This window comes from Contarinia nasturtii, unplaced genomic scaffold (assembly GCF_009176525.2).
Source record: "Contarinia nasturtii isolate CC-2019 unplaced genomic scaffold, AAFC_CNas_1.1 Cnas_scaffold_2678, whole genome shotgun sequence".
Taxonomy (NCBI): Eukaryota; Metazoa; Arthropoda; class Insecta; order Diptera; family Cecidomyiidae; genus Contarinia; species Contarinia nasturtii.
The window spans coordinates 1,537,459-1,560,725 of NW_022199997.1; the positions used below are offsets into that span (position 1 = coordinate 1,537,459).

At 34.9% G+C, this 23,267-nt stretch overlaps 6 protein-coding genes across 8 annotated transcripts; 3 read left to right on the forward strand and 3 right to left on the reverse strand.

Annotated features, from left to right (window-relative positions):
* Positions 1 to 480: 480 nt before the first annotated feature.
* On the reverse strand, positions 481 to 9,858 carry LOC116348796 (daple-like protein). The gene is made up of 15 exons (XM_031779914.1): positions 9,423 to 9,858; positions 7,731 to 7,987; positions 5,436 to 5,703; positions 5,100 to 5,304; positions 4,753 to 4,983; positions 4,591 to 4,672; positions 4,325 to 4,521; positions 3,980 to 4,262; positions 3,555 to 3,923; positions 3,270 to 3,470; positions 2,171 to 3,208; positions 1,734 to 2,107; positions 1,574 to 1,652; positions 1,249 to 1,502; positions 481 to 1,178 (listed from the first exon to the last, which is right to left on the reverse strand). Exons 2-15 carry the CDS (start codon positions 7,791 to 7,793, stop codon positions 761 to 763), a joined length of 4,062 nt encoding a protein of 1,353 aa, XP_031635774.1. The 5' UTR covers positions 7,794 to 7,987; positions 9,423 to 9,858; the 3' UTR covers positions 481 to 760.
* LOC116348798 (heterogeneous nuclear ribonucleoprotein R-like) lies at positions 6,079 to 7,726 on the forward strand. 2 transcript variants are annotated; one of them, XM_031779915.1, is made up of 3 exons: positions 6,079 to 6,191; positions 6,348 to 7,391; positions 7,539 to 7,726. In XM_031779915.1, the coding sequence occupies exons 2-3, from the start codon at positions 6,357 to 6,359 to the stop codon at positions 7,620 to 7,622; spliced, it is 1,119 nt and encodes a 372-aa protein (XP_031635775.1). In that variant the 5' UTR covers positions 6,079 to 6,191; positions 6,348 to 6,356; the 3' UTR covers positions 7,623 to 7,726. The 2 variants fall into 2 exon arrangements, with proteins under 2 accessions (XP_031635775.1, XP_031635776.1); XM_031779916.1 differs by having other exon boundaries at positions 6,115 to 6,181.
* Positions 9,859 to 10,352: 494 nt separating the features above from the next.
* On the forward strand, positions 10,353 to 13,759 carry LOC116348807 (eukaryotic translation initiation factor 2A). Its single transcript, XM_031779941.1, has 7 exons — positions 10,353 to 10,461; positions 11,034 to 11,187; positions 11,256 to 11,623; positions 11,692 to 11,859; positions 11,937 to 12,322; positions 12,403 to 12,745; positions 12,829 to 13,759. The coding sequence occupies exons 1-7, from the start codon at positions 10,428 to 10,430 to the stop codon at positions 13,455 to 13,457; spliced, it is 2,082 nt and encodes a 693-aa protein (XP_031635801.1). The 5' UTR covers positions 10,353 to 10,427; the 3' UTR covers positions 13,458 to 13,759.
* An 8-nt stretch (positions 13,760 to 13,767) lies between these two features.
* LOC116348808 (small integral membrane protein 8) lies at positions 13,768 to 14,305 on the reverse strand. Its single transcript, XM_031779942.1, has 2 exons — positions 14,075 to 14,305; positions 13,768 to 13,997 (listed from the first exon to the last, which is right to left on the reverse strand). The coding sequence occupies exons 1-2, from the start codon at positions 14,195 to 14,197 to the stop codon at positions 13,842 to 13,844; spliced, it is 279 nt and encodes a 92-aa protein (XP_031635802.1). The 5' UTR covers positions 14,198 to 14,305; the 3' UTR covers positions 13,768 to 13,841.
* Positions 14,306 to 14,389: 84 nt separating this feature from the next.
* LOC116348820 lies at positions 14,390 to 16,480 on the forward strand. Of its 2 annotated transcripts, none has more exons than XM_031779966.1 (3): positions 14,390 to 14,618; positions 14,689 to 15,072; positions 15,209 to 16,480. In XM_031779966.1, the coding sequence occupies exons 2-3, from the start codon at positions 14,696 to 14,698 to the stop codon at positions 16,242 to 16,244; spliced, it is 1,413 nt and encodes a 470-aa protein (XP_031635826.1). In that variant the 5' UTR covers positions 14,390 to 14,618; positions 14,689 to 14,695; the 3' UTR covers positions 16,245 to 16,480. The 2 variants fall into 2 exon arrangements, with proteins under 2 accessions (XP_031635826.1, XP_031635827.1); XM_031779967.1 differs by having other exon boundaries at positions 14,390 to 14,528.
* A 5,347-nt stretch (positions 16,481 to 21,827) lies between these two features.
* On the reverse strand, positions 21,828 to 23,201 carry LOC116348778 (SUMO-activating enzyme subunit 1). Its single transcript, XM_031779891.1, has 2 exons — positions 22,556 to 23,201; positions 21,828 to 22,488 (listed from the first exon to the last, which is right to left on the reverse strand). Exons 1-2 carry the CDS (start codon positions 23,074 to 23,076, stop codon positions 22,017 to 22,019), a joined length of 993 nt encoding a protein of 330 aa, XP_031635751.1. The 5' UTR covers positions 23,077 to 23,201; the 3' UTR covers positions 21,828 to 22,016.
* Between the last annotated feature and the right edge of the window lie 66 nt (positions 23,202 to 23,267).

The following is a 23,267-nucleotide window of genomic DNA, read 5'->3' on the forward strand; positions in this document are numbered from 1 at the left end:
AATGGTCTCTGGGATGGCGACGTTGAACTTTATCATGAAATGTTTTTGGCCGATGTTGTAAGGTTTCTAGTGCATTAATGCCTCTAATAAGTTTTATTATTTTCTGGTGAATCCAAATTTTTTATTCATATCTCCTTACTATAAGAGGCAATTAATTTGAATTTTATCGGAATTTTCCATGCACTTATTTCAAATTGAATAAGTCCACACTTTCACCAGAAAAGATTGTTAATTGTTACTTTAATTGTCTGCATGCTTACAATTTATATTTACAAAATAATCTAAATATATATGCATTCATTAGGAGGAAATAATGTGTGTAATAATACTTAGAGTCTTGGTAAAGAAAAGAATTAAAATATTTTCTTTTTGTGTTAAATGAGAATATTTGGAAATAAAAGACTTGTTTCAAATAAAATTTGGTAAAATTGTAAACGATTTACTCATATTTATTATTCGAGCGTATCGTTCTAGTATAAAAAATTAAATAATACTTAGCTAAAATAAATTTACTGGCAATACATGGGAATTATTGAATTAAACAAATTAAGACACTTATGCACAAATGATGTTAAAAGCAAGGATAAAAGCGGATACATTGATCGATTAATATGTGGTTTTAAAATGAACTTATTTAACTAGCTTGCCATATACGAATTAAATGCACTTTCTGTTTAAAAAAAAAATGAATTGGAAACACCGGTAAGCACAGTGTATACCAAATATAAGGCGCCGGTGGCATTTGGTGAATTTCATTGCTTTAAACACATCCATATTCATACCAGACATGATCATCGCCTTTCTTTTTATCTTTTCCACCATTTCCATTGCTTGCATTATCATTTACGACTGAATTGTTTGGCGAATGTTGGTTATTGGATTTCGGATCTCCCATAACATTTGAGATTCGGTTATACATTACAAAAGTGGATGGAACTTGATCATGAGACGTTGAATGATTATTGTTATTGCTATTGCTACTAATACTTGAATTATTATTGCTGATTATTGAGTGATTTCTATTGTTGCTGGCATGCGATCCAATCAATTCCGAGTCGGACGTTTGTGTCGTTGTATCAGGTAATTTTGAGTTGTCATCCACCACATAAACAGTGCGACGACTTCCGGCCGCGGCCAAAGTAAGACTGCTGCCAGTCACATCGGGTGATTCAAACCTCCTAAAATTGAAAATATTTTTTTGTGAATTTTGACAACAATGTTTCACATTTGATTATGTGAGTATGTTACCCTGTTAAAGTGTTGCGCGATGTTCGCAACAGATCATCTCGAATTAATGGTTGATAGTTCGAAACTGCATCATTATTCTGATCGTTTGCTTTGCGTTGAATTGTTATTTGTGTTTCTTTCTTCAGTAAATTCGTATCAGAAGCCGTTGAGTGTGGCTCTTCGCCACTATTATCCGATTCATTGCCACCTGATTCAAAACCGAGCGTAAATTGGGACTGTGTCAAACGGGATTCATCTAACCATGACCGTCGATTCTGAAATTTCGAATGAAATGATTGAATTTGCAATTCTCTTCTGGCAAAAAAAGAAACACTGAAATACATACACTTTTTGTTGGAACTTTGTTCATTAGATCTGTTCCGGCTTTCTTTACGCGTCTCAATACACCGCTACCGAATGGTTTCCTATGAGATTGAATTGAAAATAATTTTGTTAGAGAAAATGATTTGGCATTTGTTTGTATACCACTATGGCGGTTGGCTTACTTCTTTTGATTACTATCGACTTTTCTATAAAATTCCATAATTTTCTCCTCCAATTTTTCTTTCTGTCGATGTAAATTGTTCACTTTATCTGTAAATAGTTTCTCTTCGTCATGATAGTGCTGTTTGTCATCTAACGAATGGCCCAACAGTTCATGGTATTGGGTGAGAAGTTGAGACACATGGTCCATCAGTGATCGACGATCAATATCCAGATTTGCATTCATTTGAACCAACATCTCACATCGGTTTGCCTCTTTAGTAAGTTCGATTTCAAGTGCCTTTGCTTGATCGATGCGAACACTAAGTTCACCATTCAGTTCGGTATTTTGAAGATTGAGTTTAGCATTTTCCGTTCTTATTATCTTATATTGTTCCTATGGTTGAAATGAAAACATGATAATTAAAAAAAATAAAAAATGACGAGATAGTCCACATACCTGGATACTTTTGTATTCATTTTTGACACGATCATTCGTTGTGAATAGGCTACGGAAGTCATCTTTTAATTTGGAATGTTCCGAACGTAAATTGCTGTACGCTTCGTTCTCTTTCTTCATTGTAAGTAGTTTTGTTTGTAATTCGTTGATTTGTTGTTTAAAATTTTGCTCTTGATCGTGGAAATTTCGATTGTCATGGCGTACATCTCGAAGGGATTCTTTTAGTTTTTTATGCTCTTTACTCAGCGATTCATATTCGATGCTCAATTGATCGTGCAGCGTTTGCATTTGCTTTTGATCGGCCAGCAATGATTTATGTTGGACTTCAATAGTTTCCATTTGTTTGACCAGAGCATCTTTTTCGGATGCCAACTGTGAGTTTGCCAATTGCAACGCCACATGTTGTGTGTTCAGTGATGTAACTTGCGATCCAAGCGTTGAAATATCCACTTTTTGTTTTATCAATTCCTGATTGAGTGTATCATTGGTTGCTTGTAGTTCAACATTTGCGGCAGCGAGTTGATCACACTGTGCCTTCCATTCGGCTGAAACAGACGACAGAACTTCTTCGGTTTGATTTACCAAATCGGCTTCACGTTCGGTAGCTACAACATCAACATTCCTTTGACAAAGAATGCATGCCGAGCTACCGTCATCACTAGTGCCACCACCATCACGATTGGCTATTTCACGTAACACTTTCCAATTTTCTGGACTGTGCATCAATTTTTCAAGAACATTTTCCACACTCAAATCGACCATGTCCTCGTCATTCGTTGGCCAATTGATGTTCAATTTTTCGAGATCTTTTTGAATTTTCGAAATGAGCACATTTTTTGTTATCAGATCATTTTGAAGTGTGGAAAGCGTTTCGACTTTCATCTTGAGCTGTGTCACGTATTCATTGTTTTTACTTTCGAGATCCTGAATTTTGCCGCATTCAGTCTGAGCGGTGGATAGCTGCTTTCGCAACGTCTCAATTTCATTTGTTTGCAAAAGCAATTGAGCACAGTTTTCATCGAGTTGCACTTCCTTTGTCTGTAGAAATGTAATTAATTAGTAAATTGCTGCAATCGTTATCGAACTATTTTTTATTTACCTCCAAAGTTGCCTTGAATTTATTTAAATCTTTCATTAGGTTGGCATTTTCTTTTTCCAATCCGCTGATTTTCTCCTTCAAATCCAATGTCTCGATTTCGAAACGATCGCATGCCTCGGCTTTTGGTAAAATTGTTTCCAGCTCCTTTTTCTTCGTTTCCAAGAATCGTTCCAAATCGTCTGCACGTCGTTGTATGCTTACCTGGAGGTGAATTACACAGAAAAGAATGAAATTAATAAAGAAATAATCGAAAGAATGGATAGAAATTCCAAAATGTATGCTTACGCTCAGATTTTGAATTCGTTGTTTCTCTTTTGTCAGCGTTTCTACTTGCTTTTCGACCGCATCAAGTTTTAGACGATCAAGCTCTTTGTCTTGCATCTGACGTTCGGTGGCCTGTTGTCGATTATCGATTGCATCTTGAAGTTTTTTATTTTCTTCAAGTGCATTTTTGAACATTTCTTCGAGCTCTTGATTTTGCTGTGTAAATCGATTACAGTTCTCCTGAATTTGTTCCAATTTCAACGTAAGCATTTTTTTCTCCTTTTCAAGTTCTAACATTTTGTTTGCCGTTTCTTGGAAGTTTGTTTCTCGCATAGCGTCCAGAGCCTGTTGCAATCGACGATTTTCAAGCTCCAATTTTATAGCTCGAGTCTAAAGAAATTCGCATGTCAAATCGTTTGAGAAGTCGAAAATATTCAACGATTTACCTGTGCATTGTTTGTGAGTTGTTCGGACAAACTGTTATCACCGACCAGACTGTCGTTCTCTTTGCTCTTCACTCGATCAACGTCGCTGAGTTTATTCAAAGATTTCATGGCAAGTTGCAGTGTGGTATTTTCATCGAGTAGCTCCTGCAATTTTTCACGATCAGAATCCCGCTCCAACACCATATCATTCAGTTTCTGCTTGTATTTAATTATTTCCGATTCCAAGGTCATCGACTGTTCAAATCGCTTTCGAGACTGTGTCAATTGATCTTCTAGCATTTCCCTATTGAATAAATTGATAATATTAGTATAATTACATTTCTAATGAGTTTGGGCTTTGTTTACTTTGTTTTTGAGAGCATTTCATTGTCTTGGCGGAGCTCATCTACACGAGATTTAAAAAAGTCGGCATCGCTTAATTTTTCTCGTATCCGTTGCATTTCCAACTCAAGTTGGTCAGCTCGGTCGGCCCGCTCTCGAAGTACATCCACCTCATCTCGATAGGCTGCAGCCCGACATGACTCGGTATACCATTCTTGTGTCTATCGAAATTAAATTATACAAAAATAAGCGGATCGATGCCAAGTTTGATGATATAAAAACTGACTCACCTCACGGCGCAATTTTTCATATTGACTATTTTTGTGCTCTAGTTCCTCTTTTGTTTGAAGGTAGGCATCGGTTTTTTCATCTCTGTAATCATATGGTAAATGGTTGAGTGAGTTCAACATTCCAATATGAATTTTAAAGTAATCTTCAAGTGATTTACTTACAGATCTTGTCGCAATTTTCTCAATTTTGACTTCAAGTCGGCAAGTTCAACAGCAAAATGACTTTGGTCACTGTTGATTGTGGCAGTTTGGTTGGTGGATGTTTCTAATGTTGAAAATTTTGCATCGTTTGGATTCGGTGTCACCTGTGTTATCCAATCGGTGTGATATTTGTCACGCTCACGAGCAATACGGACGACCAAATCAATCAAATGTTCAACACTAAGATTATAACTGTATGCACAAAAGTTGATCAATTAATAATTTTTGCGAAACAACGCAATTGAAAGAGATCAATAAAGAATTTCTTGAAGAAAAAAAAAATAAAATATATGATGTTCGTTAATTACCGTCGATCGCTGTCAACGGTGTCCGTGTTAAGAACCAGTGTTTGTGAATCTGTCACACTCTTGATGATATCAACTATGGCATGTTGTGTATCTACTTCTAGTTCTTTAATACGTGCAATGAAAAATTGCTTATTAGGGCATTGAACCGCAGCGCCGAGCAGTAAAGTGAATAGTAATTTCATTTGTTCCAATCCAGCTTTTGATTCTTTTGTAAAAAAACAAATAAGAAAAAAGAAAAGAACAGAGAGAGAGAGAGAAAGAGAGAAATGATTGCCGCAAAACTGACTCAACCATACTAATAAAAATAATAATAATGAGTGTTTTGAAATTTCAAACCTGGTGTGTGACCTAAAGTCATACAGTCCGGAACAACAAGTATTGTTTGACCCAGTTCTTCTTCATACAGCGCTCGCATATTGCGAATAACATTATCGAAGTTTTTGGCCCGAACAATCGGTATTGCGGTGTCATCCAAATCGGTCAAAGGCTGTGGATAAAATTGTGGCTCTGGATCGATATTTCGCCAAACTGCATGGAAAATTGATGCATCGAATAACGATTGATAGCCATTTAAATGTTCGGGACGTGGTAAACATGACTCCAGCTACAAAAACAATACACGCATTAATTTTTAGATACGAATAAAAGTTTTAGTTTTGGTGCATAATTTGCAACAGAGATTTAACGGTAATTAGAGCTTAAATTAGTTTTCATTTCAAACATTCTGGCAAAGGTTACGTAAGTCGATGTATTTACGTCTTATATTCGCCCAACTTTACGTAATTTAATTCGTATGAGAATAGACATAAGTGTTCAAATAATTACTTAGTTTGCATATTTGGATCATAAATTTACGCTTTAACCCATCTCAGCAATCGCTGAATTTGAGCTTAACATGCTATTCACATTTGGCTATGACTGAAACATACAAAAAAAAAACGAAGTAGTCAATTGTAATTTTCCTTCATTCTATGTAGAACCTTCTATGCGGAAACCAGCCAGAGTGGAAAACGGCAATTAATTGAATCGTTTTAAAGAAATCATCACACCATTTGAACGAACTACAACACTTTTCAAATTCGGTAGTTTACGGTAAAATCTTTGTGTTTGCCTTATTTATTTTCATTAAAATTTCATTATTTATTCAAATTTCAATGCCATAAACTGGCTAAACAAATTTTTATACGGCAACAAAGTCTATTCTAATACAACAATGATTTAACAATTTTTTTTTTATATTCTCGATAGCTGATCAAGATGAGTTATCGATTTTTTAGACCTGAATTGCATTCAAAATCTTTTGATCTTTTTCGTCAACCATGCAAAAAGTACTCACGCATTTTACCAAATGCATCGTGGGCTACAGTACCGATGCCGATTCGTACACCACCCAATGAAGATGAATTGAAAGCACATTTCGTAAGTTTCGGCTATTCGGTTGACATTACAACGAAATATCGTCGTATTTTCACGGATGAAGAGCAACCGTCGTCGGGCGAAGGTGTTAAGAGCGATTCATCGAGCGAATCAAATGCCCCACTTCAATTATACTGCGGTCATATACCAAGTGATGTAACCGAACGTGAGCTCTTTGATGTAATCAATGGTCACGCAAAACCCATTGAAATTTGCCTAATGATGGACGCCGTTACTCAAAAACATCGTGGTTTTGCATTCATCAAACTGGCCAATGAACAAGATCAACAGCTCATTTTAAGCAAAATCAATGGTTTCGAAATACGACCAAGTCGATATTTAAAATTAAATATTTACAAACCAAATCGGTCCTTGTATGTGGCAAACATTCCGAAATCGATCAGCGCCGACCAGTTGCGCGAAGAATTTGATAAAATATTGCAAGGTATTGCAAATGTTGTGGTCTATCGACCGTTTAGCAATTGTCGCATTGGCGATCAAAATCGTGGTTTTTGCTTTTTGGAATTTGAATCACATGAAATGGCTCGCGTTGCCAAACGAAAGCTGGAACAAGATCCAAAGCGTATTTTTACGAATGCCGTTTTTGTCGATTGGGCCGATTCATTGGATCCACCATCCGATGAGGTGATGCAAAATGTGCGCGTACTTTATGTACGAAACATACACGAAACGGTTACCGAATCACAATTGGAACAAGTCTTCAGTCCGTTTGGTGAAATTCAACGCGTGAAGCGAATCAAGAACTTTGCATTCATTCATTTTCTCAATCGATGCGACGCTTTAAACGCAATGAAATCATTGCAAAATTTACAATTGTGCGGCGAAAATATCTCGATATCGCTATCATATCCACCGGTAAAATCTTTGTCTTTTTTTATTTTCATTAAAATTTCATTATTTATTTCAATTTTAAAGCCATACACTGGCTGAATATATTTTTATGTCGCAACAAAGTCTATTCTAATACAATATTGATTTAACCATTTTTTATATTCTCGATAGCTTGACAAGAAGAAAAAAGAAGAAGTACTCAGATTAAGACAAGAAAGAATCATGAGAGAAACTCCCATTCGCATTCGATATTAAGCGATTAATTAACCATTATCTTCATGTTTTTCCCAATGTATTCACAATAAAAAAAAAATAATTAAATAAATAAATAAGCGACATTACGAAGAAAAATGAAATACATACCCATGTAATTAATGCTCCGTTTAGGAATTCATCGATTTCAGTTGTTGTAGCGTTGGTCGACATAGTGCTGCTTTTAGTTTGAATGTATGCACAAATATCACAAATATTTTGATTTGATGTTACGATGTTTATTTAATTTGCACAGCGCTCATGACGCGGGATCACAACATTTTGGTTCGAATTAATTGGTCCATACAACTACGCACATCAAAGACACATCACATATTGAATATTTATCGGCAATTAACACCAAAGTTCTAAATAAAGAAAACGAATAAACATTTCAGAAAAAATATAGAGATACGTAGTATTAAATTGGAAATCGTCTATAAATGAATTCAAATGTAACTAAATTCATGGAATGGTCTTTTTTATTTGGATGAGACATCCAAATGGGAGAAAATTAAAACTGAGACCGAATCACTGATGCAAATCGAAGACACTAACAACCGCAATGAAAAAAAAAACAACAACAACACAAATATAAGAAAGAAATCTGGTCCCGAACACACGAAACACCGAGAGAGATAGAGACCACGTACCACAGCGACACAAAAATATTCACATTCGCTGAAACACATATATGCATATAATTTCAACATGTGTAACATAATCGCATTTCAGGCAATGCGACGGCTGCATTGAAAGAAAAAGTATCGACCGTTTATGGTACACTGCACCGATGTAAAAGAAGCACATTTGACGCTTCGTAAGCTGCATCATAATACGTGCATGTCTCTTTCTGTTATTTTTTTTTTCTTCTTTTCTTTATTTGGTTCACTTAGCCGTGCACGTACATAGATTCTTTAAATCTGTGCATTTTTCATTCGATTTTTCTTGTCGTTCGTTTCACATTTTATGTACTCTATTTCTCATTCCATTTTCGGTATATGGTGGACATGCACCGCATGTAGTTGGTGTATTTATAATACAAAAGAGAGAAAGAGAAAAAAGCAGATATTTCATGTAAAAATATCCGTGGCGGCTAAAAGGCACATATGGTGAGTGGACCGACCGACTGAACGAACGAATGAAAAACCGACAATAACAGCAATATTATGTGTAACTATAGCACAATACCACGCACGTATTTGTTTATGGCAATCACTTGTCTTTGCTCAATAACTGGCTATATATTCCTTTTTCTATCTTTATTTTTCCTCAATATAGCATTACATTCTTCTACTTGCTTATTTTCCACATTCATTGCACATCAAATTCAGATTGCTCTCGCTTCAACAATAAAATGACTAAACATCCCAGCCATTCGAACAATTTTTACATTTATACATTGAACAGACAAATGATCTCTCATAAAATTCAAGTGGTGTTGTTGTTTTTTTTTTATATTCATTCAAATGTTGATATGTATGTGCATTGGTTGTCTATTGTCATTCAAATTTTCATATTCGGTGATAGAGTAGCGATCGTCAGTGGCACCTGTCTATTATAATATGCTAATATTGTTATTAGTTAGCATCTCACAAAATTACTTTGGCAATGAAATTCATAAACAATTCGCCTTATTAAAATGATTTACGTCGTTCACGCAAATTGAATTGTAAATACAATAAACAACGACACGCGAAAACATTTGATTGAGATAGAGAAAGAGATGGAAATATCTGCACATCGATTCACTTTTAATTCACAATCACACAAAACACATTTATGTTTCGATTTTCACAGCACCTGTGCTAGCTCCTTCTCCGTTTGTTCAGGATTTCAAAAATCAAATGGATTTCAATTGAACTCTCAACGAGTGCCAGACAATGAAGCCAAACTTGCATTAAGTGAAATATAACACTAAAGACACAGAATTTGCATTCACTCAATACAAAAGATATATCTATAGAATTTTTTTATGTGTATGTTTTGAATTGGACTTTTTTTGCACGAAAAAAAGACGATGAAGAGAACGCTCTCGGCTGTATTGTATTGTTTGTTGTTGAATTAAAACTGCTTTCTATTCTTCTGACTCTGTTCAACATTCACGCGTCTCTCAACGCACAAACATTTGTCCAACGAACATTTACGTCTGTTTCGTTTGAGCGTGTATGAGTGTGTTACTATGTGTGTATGTATTGTTGTGGTTCGTTTGTTGTTTACTCTTCTGTCTACCGACCGATCCGAATATATATTCTGATCTTAAGAAATGTGAGGCGATACCTTTTGCACAAATGAAATTTAACACGGTTCGGTGAATTTCTATTGCGAATGTATTTGTGCGTCAAATATGACTCGTATATGCGGTCATTTTTGGGACAGAAATAAAAACCATGCGAAGTTGTTCATCAGGCAAGTGTAAGACGTTAAAACGTGACCAATGTATGTGTGGGTGTTTGCTTCGAATGCTTCGGAATAGAGAATAAATTGGAAATTATTTATTTATTACATTTTGTACGAAGAAAGAATTTTTTTTTATTCAAATGTTATTTCATTGAATTTCAAATCGAAATTATTCCAATGCATCTGCTAATTTGAAATCATATATCTCAAAATATTTTAAATTGAATGTAGTGTGGCGCGTTTGAAATGTCAATTTCAATCAGTTTGTGTCCCAAACAATTTGTGACGTCGTGAATGACGTTTCGGTTTGAATTTCTCAAATACGCGCAATATACACATCGAATGAAATTTCCATACTTATGTGCAATGTAATGTAAAAAAGTCAATGTAGGTTAGAATTTTTTGACAATGGCCACTGACGGGATTTCACCTGCACTCGCAAGTAAATATCAAAATTATTTTATATTTCACAGTTTAAAATGTAAAACAATGTTTAAATTAGGTGTACCACCATTTCTAAATTGCATACAATTTTGGTTTTTTATCAATTTTCGATTCATTTTACGATATTTCGATAGAATTTGTGCGAGACACATTGTGACATAGACAAAGAAACAAGCATATATGCGAAACATACGTTGCATATTTATAACACTATAGAAAATATTGTCTTCTTTTATCCACAAATAAAATGCATTAGTCCACATCGTTTGTTAAGAAAATCAATTAATATTTTAAAGGAAAAAAAGTTTCCATTAGAAGTTGAATCGCTTTGGCTTTTCTGATTGGATTTTTTTTCGTATGTGTGGACATTTATATCGATTTACGTTGTTCATGTCATGATTTATCAACGCTTGTTAATTTGTTCAGTGAAATTTTAAAATAATCGAAGTAGTATCAGGACAATCGTGTAGTCGACATTTTCTTGCAAAATGTTAATTGAAAGTTATTGGTATTCCATAGCTGTGGCCGCATTGTTCATTCACATTTGTATTTTTGCGGTTTAATTTTCAGTTCGCTCCAGTGTCGGCGTAGAGCTATGGCATGCGACGAATGCAAGCAACAATTACACAACGAACGAAAAGTTTGCTCGAGACGAGAGTAAATTCTGTCGGGCCATTGAGTTCAGTCCCGATGGGCGATACTTGGCATGGGCAAACGGTAGCAAGTATGTATAATCAATTGGTCTTTGTTAGATTTTGGTAACTAAATGTGATTGTGTTTTGCTATTTTTAGAGTTCAAATTGCAACTGTTAGCGATTGGAATGTCATCTGTTCATTGCCACGACCAAAAGCATTCGCCATAAAATTCTCGCCTAAAGGAACGTATTTAGCAACGCTTGAACATTATTCAACACCCAAAGATGGATCTGAGCCACAACCAAATTTCTGTGTATATCAAGTGAGCACTGGTGAAGCAGTATTTGCCATAATCAACAAGAGCTTTCTCGATGATTGGATGCCCGGCTGGTCAAACGACGAGGGTATTTTTGCACTGATGGTTGGTGGTGAGGCCTATTTTTACGAACCAAATGGTCCGAATGGGTTCCAAAAGTCAGCCAACAAAATTGGCGGAAGTCGAGGTGGCGAACTATCGATTGCAGGTTTGTACCCACAAACAAACAATAAACGGTTTATTAATTAACAGCTGTTTTTTTTTACAACTTTACAGGTTTAGGTAGTAATCCACAAGTTTCTCTGTATGTTCCTGGTGTCAAGGGTCAACCATCTGTTTGCAAAATATTCCGCTATCCAGCACTTGATGCAAATCAAATTGTTGCATCAAAGAGTTTTTATCAGGCTGACCGCGTTGAAATGATGTGGAATAAACGCGCCTCAGGTAAATAACCTCATAATTATGAAAAAAATCAACGATTGAATACAACTTTAAATGCGACTACTTCATTCCATTTTCAGGTATGATTCTGATGACAAGCACAGATGTTGATTCGACTGGCGCTTCTTACTATGGAAAACAAGCACTCTACTTTCTCAGCACAAAGGGTGATTCATGTTCGGTTCCATTAAGTAAAGAAGGCCCCATTCATGCTGTCCAGTGGAATCCGAAAGGCAATGAATTTTGCGTTGTCTACGGTTACATGCCGTCCAAAGCTACGTTCTTTAATTTGAAGTGTGATCCAATATTTGAGGTTAAAGAAGCAGCCAGGAACAGCATTTATTACAATCCATTCGGTTCGATCGTGTTGTTGGGCGGCTTTGGTAATCTACGTGGCAGCGTTGAAGTTTGGGATGCTAACGAAAAAAAATTGATCACAACATTCCAAGCCCCAGACTCCACATTGGTGAGAAATTTATTCGTTTTGAACAACATTGTTTCAATGGAATAGCAAATGAAATTCGTATTCGTTCTTTGTATTTATAGCTGGAATGGGCACCAGATGGTGAAAATATTTTGACCGCAACAACTGCACCACGTTTACGAATTGGAAACGGATTTAAAGTGTGGCATTATTCGGGTGCTCTGCTGCATGAAACTGCTTGGCCGACGGGACAAGAGTTGTTGCAAATCATATGGCAAAAGTATCCAGAAGGTGTATACACTGAAAAGAAAATATCAAATGTCAAGGTGAAAGGCATTGAGCCGAGTCAACCACAAAGCAGTAAGGCAGTTTATGTTCCGCCGAATATTCGTAGCGGTGGCATGCCCACAATTGGTGCATCACCGAAGTTCAATAATCAACCATCTGAAAGAGGACCGATTCCAGGTATTTAAACAAAACAAATTTGTTAATTTAAGTGCATTTTTATTTTTTACTATCGATTTAATGGAAATAATCCTATTAATCAGGTTTACCAATCGGCTATAAAGTGAGTCAAGGTCAGCGAAAGAAGGAAAATCGCAACACAAAACGAAAAGAAACTGAAAATAACAAACAAAATGCAACCGCGACTGCAAGTACAAACGCAAATGCAAATTCAAACAAAAACACAAATGAAGAAGGGAATGCATCTCAGGCACAAACAACTCCAACAACAAACAATAATAACAAACGTAACCGCGAACGACGAACACCGCGACCAAACAATCATCATCCGACAAATGGCAATGGCTCAAACAATCTGAATAGCAGCGATTCCAGTGGTAATGGACATACCCAAAAATCTCCTGCATCATCGAATGCCAATAACTCAAACGCTTCCACGCAAAATGATCAACTAGTTGATGGTGCAGAACCACAAAATAGCCAGGAGAGAAAACGTCGACCACGCAATAAACCAGGAAAATTGGAAAAAACAGGCACCGTTGATCCGGAAAAAGAGAAACGATTGCGAACGGTTCAACAAAAATTGCGCGACATTGCCAGATTGAAAGTTCGTCGTAATAACGGGGAAAATTTGGAAATGAATCAATTGTCGAAAATCGGTTTGGAAGCCGAGCTCATCAAAGAACTTAATTCTCTTAAAATCGACGGATAAACATTTGTATCAACGCTCAAAACACATTTCATATATACATTTTGCCTTATTTTGTTGTTTTGGATACACTAAAAAAAGATTCATAGCTTTGCTTAAATTTGATAAAAAGAGAAAAACCACATAGAAACTAGTTTGGGCCACTTCATTTTATATCGTTGCAGTGAAATTATACCATACATTTGTTACGTTCGATTACAAAATTATCAGAAATATGACACATTAAACAACACGAATAAAACAGCGAATTGACATCGTCAACAATAAACCAATAAAGAAAAACATCTGGATCAAAAGGAATAAAACACATGTGTTTCTTTTTTTCATAACAATACTAGAATGGCAGCATTCAAATAATTTATTTTTATTCCATAAAAATCGTATATTCTATTCCCATTTTGAACGTCGCTTTGTATACACTTCGGTACCATCCGATTGAACAGCCGCATAATATCCTTGACTTTCATATTTGGATCGCATGTAAGTGATATAACCTAAAGCACCTCCAAAACAAACGGCTCCAATGGCCATTATCACCAGATTCTAAACAAATAAAGTAAGATCATCATCATAGGTAATCGGAAGAAAAACTATACTCCCAACATGTAGATACTACTTACTGGTTTTGCATACAGCTCAAAATTAACCGCTCGAAATAATGTGGTACTTTTCATAGATCGAATTCCTTCTCCCGGCTGATATTTGGGTGGATTATCCGGTTGCTGTGGCACTTTGTCTGACATATTTGTTTGACCGGTTTTGAACGTGTCTATCTTTTATTTACCGAATACTGAATTATAAGTTACTGTTTTTCATGTGTATCATCTATCTCTATTATGTCATGTGTGAAAACTGACATTTGGGACAATACACAGTTTCTGAAAGAGTGTACACTGTACATAACCTTAAAATGTCAATAAATGACAGAACAGATACTCCATAAACACTCATTATAACAACGAGATCAAAATACTGAACATCAAAGCATTTTTTCGTCTAAATCGAAAACATCTTACAACACTCCCAATTGAAGGAGTTCAACACACGTAGTTGTTATTCAAGAAGAAAGAAAAGGTTAATTCAATTTGCGCTCACTCTTTCTTTTTGATCATCCATTAAAAGTTTAAATTCTCATAAAATACAAATTCGTGTCGATGTTGTTTTGTTAGTTATCGGAAAGTGTTTATTTTTAAAAAATACTAATTATCATTTTTATTGTTTTATTCTTATGCAGTTTCGTTATGAGTCATCCACAGAAAAAAACTAAATTGTCACTTCCGAGACATAACCAGAATCAGACTCGCAATGCAGATACGATGGCTGGTCCATCAAATGCAGAATCATCACCGGAAATATTCAAATTGAACATCGATTGCTTCGATGAAATATTTGAATATTTGAACGTGAAAGACTTGTATTCAATTGGTCAAACATGTAAGCGGATGAACAAAGTGGCCGGCGAATATTTCAAAGAAAATCATTCACTGGGTAGAATGTTATGCGAAAAAGATGGAATTTACACGATTTGTTGGCAGAATAATCACAAAAATCGTCCAAACGATAAACGCTTTCTTATATCTGGTTTCAATAAGTTCATGCCGTGCATTGCTAATAATGGGTACGGCCTAGGGGCAATTAAAAATGGCCTTTCTATTATTATTTAAAAATTGTTCTTGATTCTTTTTCGATTATTTTCGATTATTTTAAATTACATATTGTAGTTCTATTCTTTTATTTTGTGATTCTTCTCTTAGGTACGGCATAATTAAATATATTGAATCGCATGGCAGTGAATTTGAGTCAACCAAACATATAAGTCTTAATGGCTTACGCATGAATAACGAAAGAACTAAGCATTTTATACGATTGTTGCCTCAACTGGAAATTGTGCAACACCGAGATTGTTGGTTGACCGATAACCTTCACAAATTGATGGCGGAGCATTGTCAGAATTTGAAGGAGATTTATGTTCAAGATTCGGATGCCAGTACCTGCGACTGGCTATCACAAGAATATCCCAAACTTGAACGTTTGGAACTAATGCCGCGTAATTCTTGGGCATTTAACGAGCTACGTGAATTCTTCGTACGCAATCCCAAAGTGCAGAGATTCTCAACAAATTTAATTTGTCTGTGGGACAACGGTGATATATTTTTAAATTCCAATGCAAAATTGGATGTATTGGAAGTCAAAGGTTTTTACTCACCGTATTGCTCAAATAGGCAGCGGACGTCAAAAACACCATTGGAATTATTAAATCGACTCCATGAACAAGGCTTCTATAAGCGTCTATACATTTACATCGATAAAGCTGATAAAGAGTTAGGCACTTCATTTCTCTCACTCAAAGGTCTCGAATTATTGTGCATTTCGTGGCTTTTTGAGAGTTATAATTTGTGGTTACCTCAATTGATCAATCTGAGAGAATTAATCATTATGAATGCAATGTATGCCAGGGATATGGAGATTTTTGCAAATGGCCTGACAAAACTCGAACGTCTTTACATTGTTCAGGCTAGCATCGATCACATTATGCCATTCATTCGTCGTTCACCAAATTTGAACAAAATCAAATTCATACCTGGAAGCAGAGGTGTAGTTTTGAATTTGGCAATGTTGAATGCAGAACGCGCCATGTTGATCGGAGCTCGAAAAATAACCATTTATACGCGTGATGATGTCTTCTTGGCTACAAAATGGACGAGCAGAAACGGAGAAACAAATTTGAGCTTAATCGAAATGAGACGCGCGGATTCGATTGAATGGAATCCTCAATATTTTCCTAAGTAATGTTGTAATTTTTTATTCAATCAGATCAATATTGTATAATTGAACGCTCTAGAATAAAAACAACGTCTAGAGCGTTCAATTCATGATAATTTTTCAATTTACGAAATAAAATCTAAGTAAGTAAATTTTTAAATAAAATCCAACCATATAAGTTTTTGTGCGCCTTTTTCTCCTCCAAAATGTAATTTAAAGTACAATAAACTTTAGTGTTAAGTTTGATACAAATGTTAATTGATGGCCGGTTTGTGTACGAAAATAAATGTCTGAAAATGTATTTCATTGATTAGCAGAAATAAAGAATACATGAATTCATTGGAAAATGCATGTAATTTTCATTTTTACCGATAATTATTCACACTGTATGTGCCATCAGTTTCATACTTACAACGAGAAATTTGTGATACGAGTGGAAACGAAGAACGTAGAGAAAACGATGGAAAACGTCAGATTGGAATGAAACAAGCGTCAAAACAATATCTGTCTGTTGTCATTGCCGCCGTTTTTTCTTCTATCAAATACTATTTTTGAGATCCAATTAAAAGTTAATTCAATCACTCTTTCTTTTTGAGCATCCATTAAAAGTTTAAATTCTCATAAAATACAAATTCGTGTCGATGTTATTGTGTAAGTTATCGGAAAGTGTTTATTTTAAAAAAAATACTAATTATCATTTTTATCGTTTTATTCTTATGCAGTTTCGTTATGAGTCATCCACGAAAAAAAACGAAATTGTCACTTCCCAGAAATAACCAGAATCAAGCCCGCAATGCAGATACGATGGCTGGTCCATCAAATGTGGAATCATCACCGGAAATATTCAAATTGAACATCGATTGCTTCGATGAAATATTTGAATATTTGGACGTTAAGGACTTGTATTCAATCGGTCAAACATGCAAGCGGATGAACAAAGTGGCCGGCGAATATTTCAAAGAAAATCATTCATCGGGTGAAATTTTCTGCGAAAAAGATAAAATTTACATCTATTATCGGCACAACAATCGTTTATTTAAACGCACTCCAATATCTGGTTTCAATAAGTTCATGCCGTGCATTTCTAGTTATAAAGATCAGCACGTTATACTTAAATACATTCAATCGCATAGCAGTGAACTTGAGTCAACTAAACGCATTAGTCTTGAGGGCATACATATTGATAACGGAAGAATTGATCATATTAAACAGTTGTTGCCTCAACTGGAAATATTGCAATACCGTAATTGTTCGCATGGTGACTTTTGCTATTTGATGGATTGAAAGAATTTGAAGGAGTTTTATTTTCAAAATTCGGATGTCAGTACCTGCGACTGGCTATTACAAGAATATCCCAAGCTTGAACGTTTAGAATTGATCCCCCGTGTTTCTTCGGCATTTAAGGAGCTACGTGAGTTTTTCGTACGTAATCCAAATGTGCAGAGATTCTCAACAAATTTAATTTTTTTTTGGGACAACGGTGATATATTTTTAAATTCCAACGTAAATTTGAATGTATTGGAAGTCAAAGATTTTAACTCAACGTATTGGTCAAATAGGAAGCGGACATCGAAAACACCTTTAGAATTATTAAATGGACTACATGAACAAGGCTTCTATAAGCGTCTATACATTTACATCGATAAAGTTGATGAAAAGTTGGGCACTTCATTACTTTCACTCAAAGGTCTCGAATTATTGTGCATTTCGTGGTTTTTTGAGAGTTTTAATTTGTGGTTACCTCAATTGACCAATCTGAGAGAATTAATCATTATGAATGCAATTTATGCCAAGGATATGGAGATTTTTGCAAATGGCCTGACAAAACTCGAACGTCTTTACATTGTTCAGGCTAGCATCGATCACATTATGCCATTCATTCGTCGTTCACCAAATTTGAACAAAATCAAATTCATACCTGGAAGCAGAGGTGTAGTTTTGAATTTGGCAATGTTGAATGCAGAACGCGCCATGTTGATCGGAGCTCGAAAAATAACCATTTATACGCGTGATGATGTCTTCTTGGCTACAAAATGGACGACCAGAAACGGAGAAACAAATTTGAGCTTGATCGAAATGAGACGCGCGGATTCGATTGAATGGAATCCTCAATATTATCCTACATAGAATTTTTTTAAGAAATAAAAAAGTCCAGATACATTGATTCCATAAGAAATATAAGAGCATTCTGGTCTGACTAAATTTTGTGGATACAAAAAGAATTAATTTGAATTGTCTGAATAAAATCTATCATTTTAAATTGGAACATTTGAACTGTCGTCTTTTGAAATTATTTGATTATTGTAAGATAATAGAGATTCAAAGAGATTCATGGGGAAAATAAGTACTAAAATACTAAATATACTCAAAAGTATTTAAACGTATCAAAAACATATTCTCAATTTTGAATGGTAAATTAAGGATAATGTCTGAGATACAGTACTGCTCAAAAGTACTAGAACAAAAATAAAAAATACATTTTTTTCGATATATTACATCATTTATTAACAAAAACCTTCGTTTATTTGCTTTAATTTTTGTAATTATATAGCAACGTTAAACGTATAAAATTAATGCAAATAAACAAATGTTTGTTAATAAATGAAACAAATATATAAAAAAAAATTCTCTTTTATTTGTTTGTAAATCATCATTTATTTGTACCTCAAGACGAAAGGTAAGTAATATTTTTGTATTTTTTTCTCGATTTCTTTACATTTTTTTCAATGAAAAATCATCTAAAACCTCATCAATTGCACATCATTTCTAATAAGACCGTATTATTTCTACTCTAGAAAAGCAATGACGAAATGAATAAATAAGAAACCACATTTATTAGTGTCTAGATAAAAAACAATCGTCTGTGTTCATGAAAAGCAATAAAAATCGACTTCGTCAAGATGGAAATACCACTTCAAGAAGCTGTGCGCATTTTTCAACTCTACCCTAATGAATTGTGTTGAGTGGAAACATTTCCGAAATGTATCGATGATAATTCAAAACAATGTGGTGATATTTTGTCAAATGTTTGCCAGCCAGGTATCGATGAGGGTGGGGTTGGTTTGGTGGAAGTAACAAGATTTCGTCTTAATGAAGATTATCCATTGGATAGTGAAAATCATCGTTTAAAATACGACATGTTCTGCCCTATGGATGTTCACAAGAATTTATTTATCGCAATACCGTACAACCGATCATCATACGGACAAAGTTCCACAGGAAAACGTATTGCATGTATGGAACTGGTTTTTTACAGCTATCGAAACGACCGAGTGGGTGCCGTTTTTCAGTGAATATTGCATGGATTGAAGTAAATGAAATTCACGATATTTTGGGTGGCCGAATTATTCAATGCAATAATCTGAATGATACATTTCATCTAGGGGGATATTGCGTGTATATAGTCGCAATTTATTGACAAATATTTGCGACACATTGGTTTATATTCGTATACGAATATGAAACCACTTTTTTCAAATATGCCACCAATATATTATACAAAATACTCTTGTAAATACTAGAGTACAAGTACTTGCTAGAGTACATATTGTAAAAATATATATTATTGAAAATAAAAATAAAAAATAAAAAAATAAAATAAAAGATTTTTTTAATTATACAAATCAAGAAAAAACCATTTTTTCGGTTTTTTATTAAAACATTTTCTTTTCAATAATATTTTTACAATGAGTCGTTTAAGTAACTAGAGTAATACTCTAATATGTTAGCTAGAGTATTTTGTTAAGTATATTGGAATATATTGGTGGCATATTCGTATATATTTGTTTATATTCTTTTGCGAAGTTGTTTCGCAATCTCCCCCTAGCATTTCATTTGTTACGAATTGGTTTTGCAAATCAAAATACAGACCGAACGCACAATGGGTCAGTCCAGATGGTTTACTTCAGCATCGTCTATGGGCCAGCTTATGCGATTGATCGGGAACTCAACGAATTGTAAATGAATTTAACGAGGAAATTAGTGTGCCAAAAGATCCGGGACTGCGGATGTTCGAGAGAATTATGATTTCATTGTGTGATCCGACGATGCTGGAAAATAAACGAAATTTATTGACGAATCATTACGAAGAGACAATGCTAACGAGATTATTGAAGAATTCATTTGGTGGCCGAGCACAAACGCCACTTATTTGCTGTATATCCCCGTTGGAACAAGACACGTATGAAACCATTGAGAATTGACATTTTGGTTACAAAACTCAGTTTGTCAGGAATGCCGTAATATTGAATACATTTTCCGATAATAATATGCCAATATCGAATTTCATTGATCCATCTGCCATGATTGATCCACGTTTGATTAAATTTCCACCATACAATCCAGCCGATGCTATGAACAAAGTGAATCCACACAAAATGTATCGGGCACGTATCTGCGCTCCAAACAATAAGTTATAGACCGGTGCTAAGCATAAGCCCGAATCAAAAAGCTGCCTTTTGCAGTGGTGAATCCAACGATGGAGGCAATGATGAAGTATGTATTAACTATTGTGCCAGTGACAGTAATTCGGTTGTTAACCATGAATATTATTTATGCGATCTTAGAAACCAAAATTGGATCTACGAAGACGAAATCTCCAGCCATATCTAAAGATCTATAAATACATTTATTCAAATTAGGTTAATTTTCAAATTGAGAAGTATAAAAAAAGTGTTTACCTTCAATGCTTGGTACAGCAAATCATGGCAATGAAACATTCGCATTACCACTGTTCCAAAATCATATGCATATGATTTGCATGTGTTAGAGAAAGAAGAATGTATAGAAAAATTTTCCAAAAACATTTTTTCGACACATTGTTTTTTCTCTAACACATGCAAATAGTACTTCATAAACCTGGCCAATTTTACCTCTTTCGTTTCCATTTCCACTGTCGTTGAATCAAACGGTAATTGCATCGATCGTTGTATATGAACTTTGTTCACGAAAAAATTCTTAGGAATTGACGATTATGATGATTATATAAAAATTATAAAAATTGTTTGTGTATTTGATTGCAAGCGTCACTGAAAATTTATATCAGATCATTTTCAGTTTTGATGTGCAGTATTGCGTCACAGTGAAACCTTCCAAAGAAGTGTTTTTTACTTATTATATATACATGAATAAACTGTATAAAATTTAAAAAAAATGTGCTTTCCTTTCTCAAACTCAATCATTTTTTTCAGTACTTACGAATTCAGAGAGAGAGAGAAAGATAGAGAAATGTAAATGTAAATAAAGGTAAAAAGGATGAAAACTTTAACATTTCTTCTCTTAATTTGTTATTTTTTTTTATTTCAAACTTTACAAAGACAATATTTTCGTATGGGATTCCTTTGCAATTTTAATCAATAACTGTTATATTAAATCAATGGAATTTTTATTCCTTTTGCTAACGATAAATTTTGCTTTTCTTTTCCATTGCAAATATTTCCACACCGAATTGGCTAGAATCCCATATTGTTTTAAACTAAAAAAATAGAGACGATTATTTCACATATTAAGATAATTTTGTTTTGTTCATTTTCAGAACAGTAATGCTATTATTTTGTTTCATTTGTGACTTCTGGCAATAAATGCTTTTTTTCATTTGTTAAGAGATTTTATTTAAATTGGCCAACAATCAAATGATTTGTATTTTATTTGAAATATGAAAAGTTTTTGTTTTATTCTGAGAATCAAAGATATTTGTTAGAAATAAATTCAGAAGAGACGATCAACTGCTCCACTGAAATACATAATATGAATAGTTATGAATATGCTGTATCTTATATGGATATTGATAATTGATACGGCCTAGACAGCGATCGGTTCAACGAATCCGCAGCATTTGACTGGATCGAATAGGAATACATTCAAATGTGGTGGTTCTTTTTGTGAAACAGCCTTGATCACTTCTTGTGACAGTTCGCCGCCAACGATAGCTGCCACCGGTGAGACTTGTGCGAAAACATGGACGAAAGCTGAGTCTGGGACCAAGCCTTTGGCGATTTCATCGCGAATGGCGAACAATTTTTGCAAGTCATCATTTCGAGTTGCTGGATTTGGATCACGCTTTTCAGTATCACGGAAACGTTGCAAAATCTTTGTGGTGACGTATGCAGGACCAGTTCGTTTCAATTTTCGTGTGAAAAATGGTGCATTGAAATCAAAATCGAACACATCTTGTAGTGGTGGGAATGCCAATGTTCGTTTGATGTTCGATTTGACGGTTTCACGTTTTTGCTTTTGATTTTCTTCCGACAAAACCTTGTATTTCGTGATTTCTCTGCAAAAACAACCAATTTGATTAGTAAAAGTTGCAAAATGTTTCCATTACAAAAATGTATACTTACTCAGCAAATTCATGCTCTTGCAAATCGGTGAAAGAGTATCCATTCATGCCCCAAACGTCACCGCAGAAAAATTTGATGCCTTGCAAACGGCAAATGTTGTCAACACGAACCAAAATTGATGACGGTACTTCAATCAGAATGACAACGTCGAAACGATGGAAATATTCATCGGGCTTTTCGCACACATTTTCCTTATCTACGACGATTTCAACCATCGGATTTAATGCTTGAGCACGGAATAGTGACGCTTCGGCACGATTCTGTCCAATGCTGTCGTGCGAAACCAAAAACTGCGAACAAAAATCACTTTGGCTCACCAATTTGTCGTCCAACAATGCCACTGACTTGACACCAGACAAAATGATATTTTTCGCAACTTCAGCACCCAAACCATTCAAACCGCAAATCAGTATACGTGCGGCACGAATACGTTTTTGTGAATCCAAACCCCAAAGACGAATTTGACGATCGTACAATTCAGCTTCGTCTTCCGTCAATTCAATTCCATTATTTTCGACCATTTTTGCTATTTCGAAATATCGGTAATTTCTTTGCGGGAACACTTGCGATATACTTTTGTACAATGATATTGTGAACAATGATGAAATTGAAGAACGCCGACTAACACACAAACACTATAGCAATCGCCATTTTTCACATTGTCACAAACATTTGACGTTTATACTTTTGACAGGCAATTGTGACAACGCTA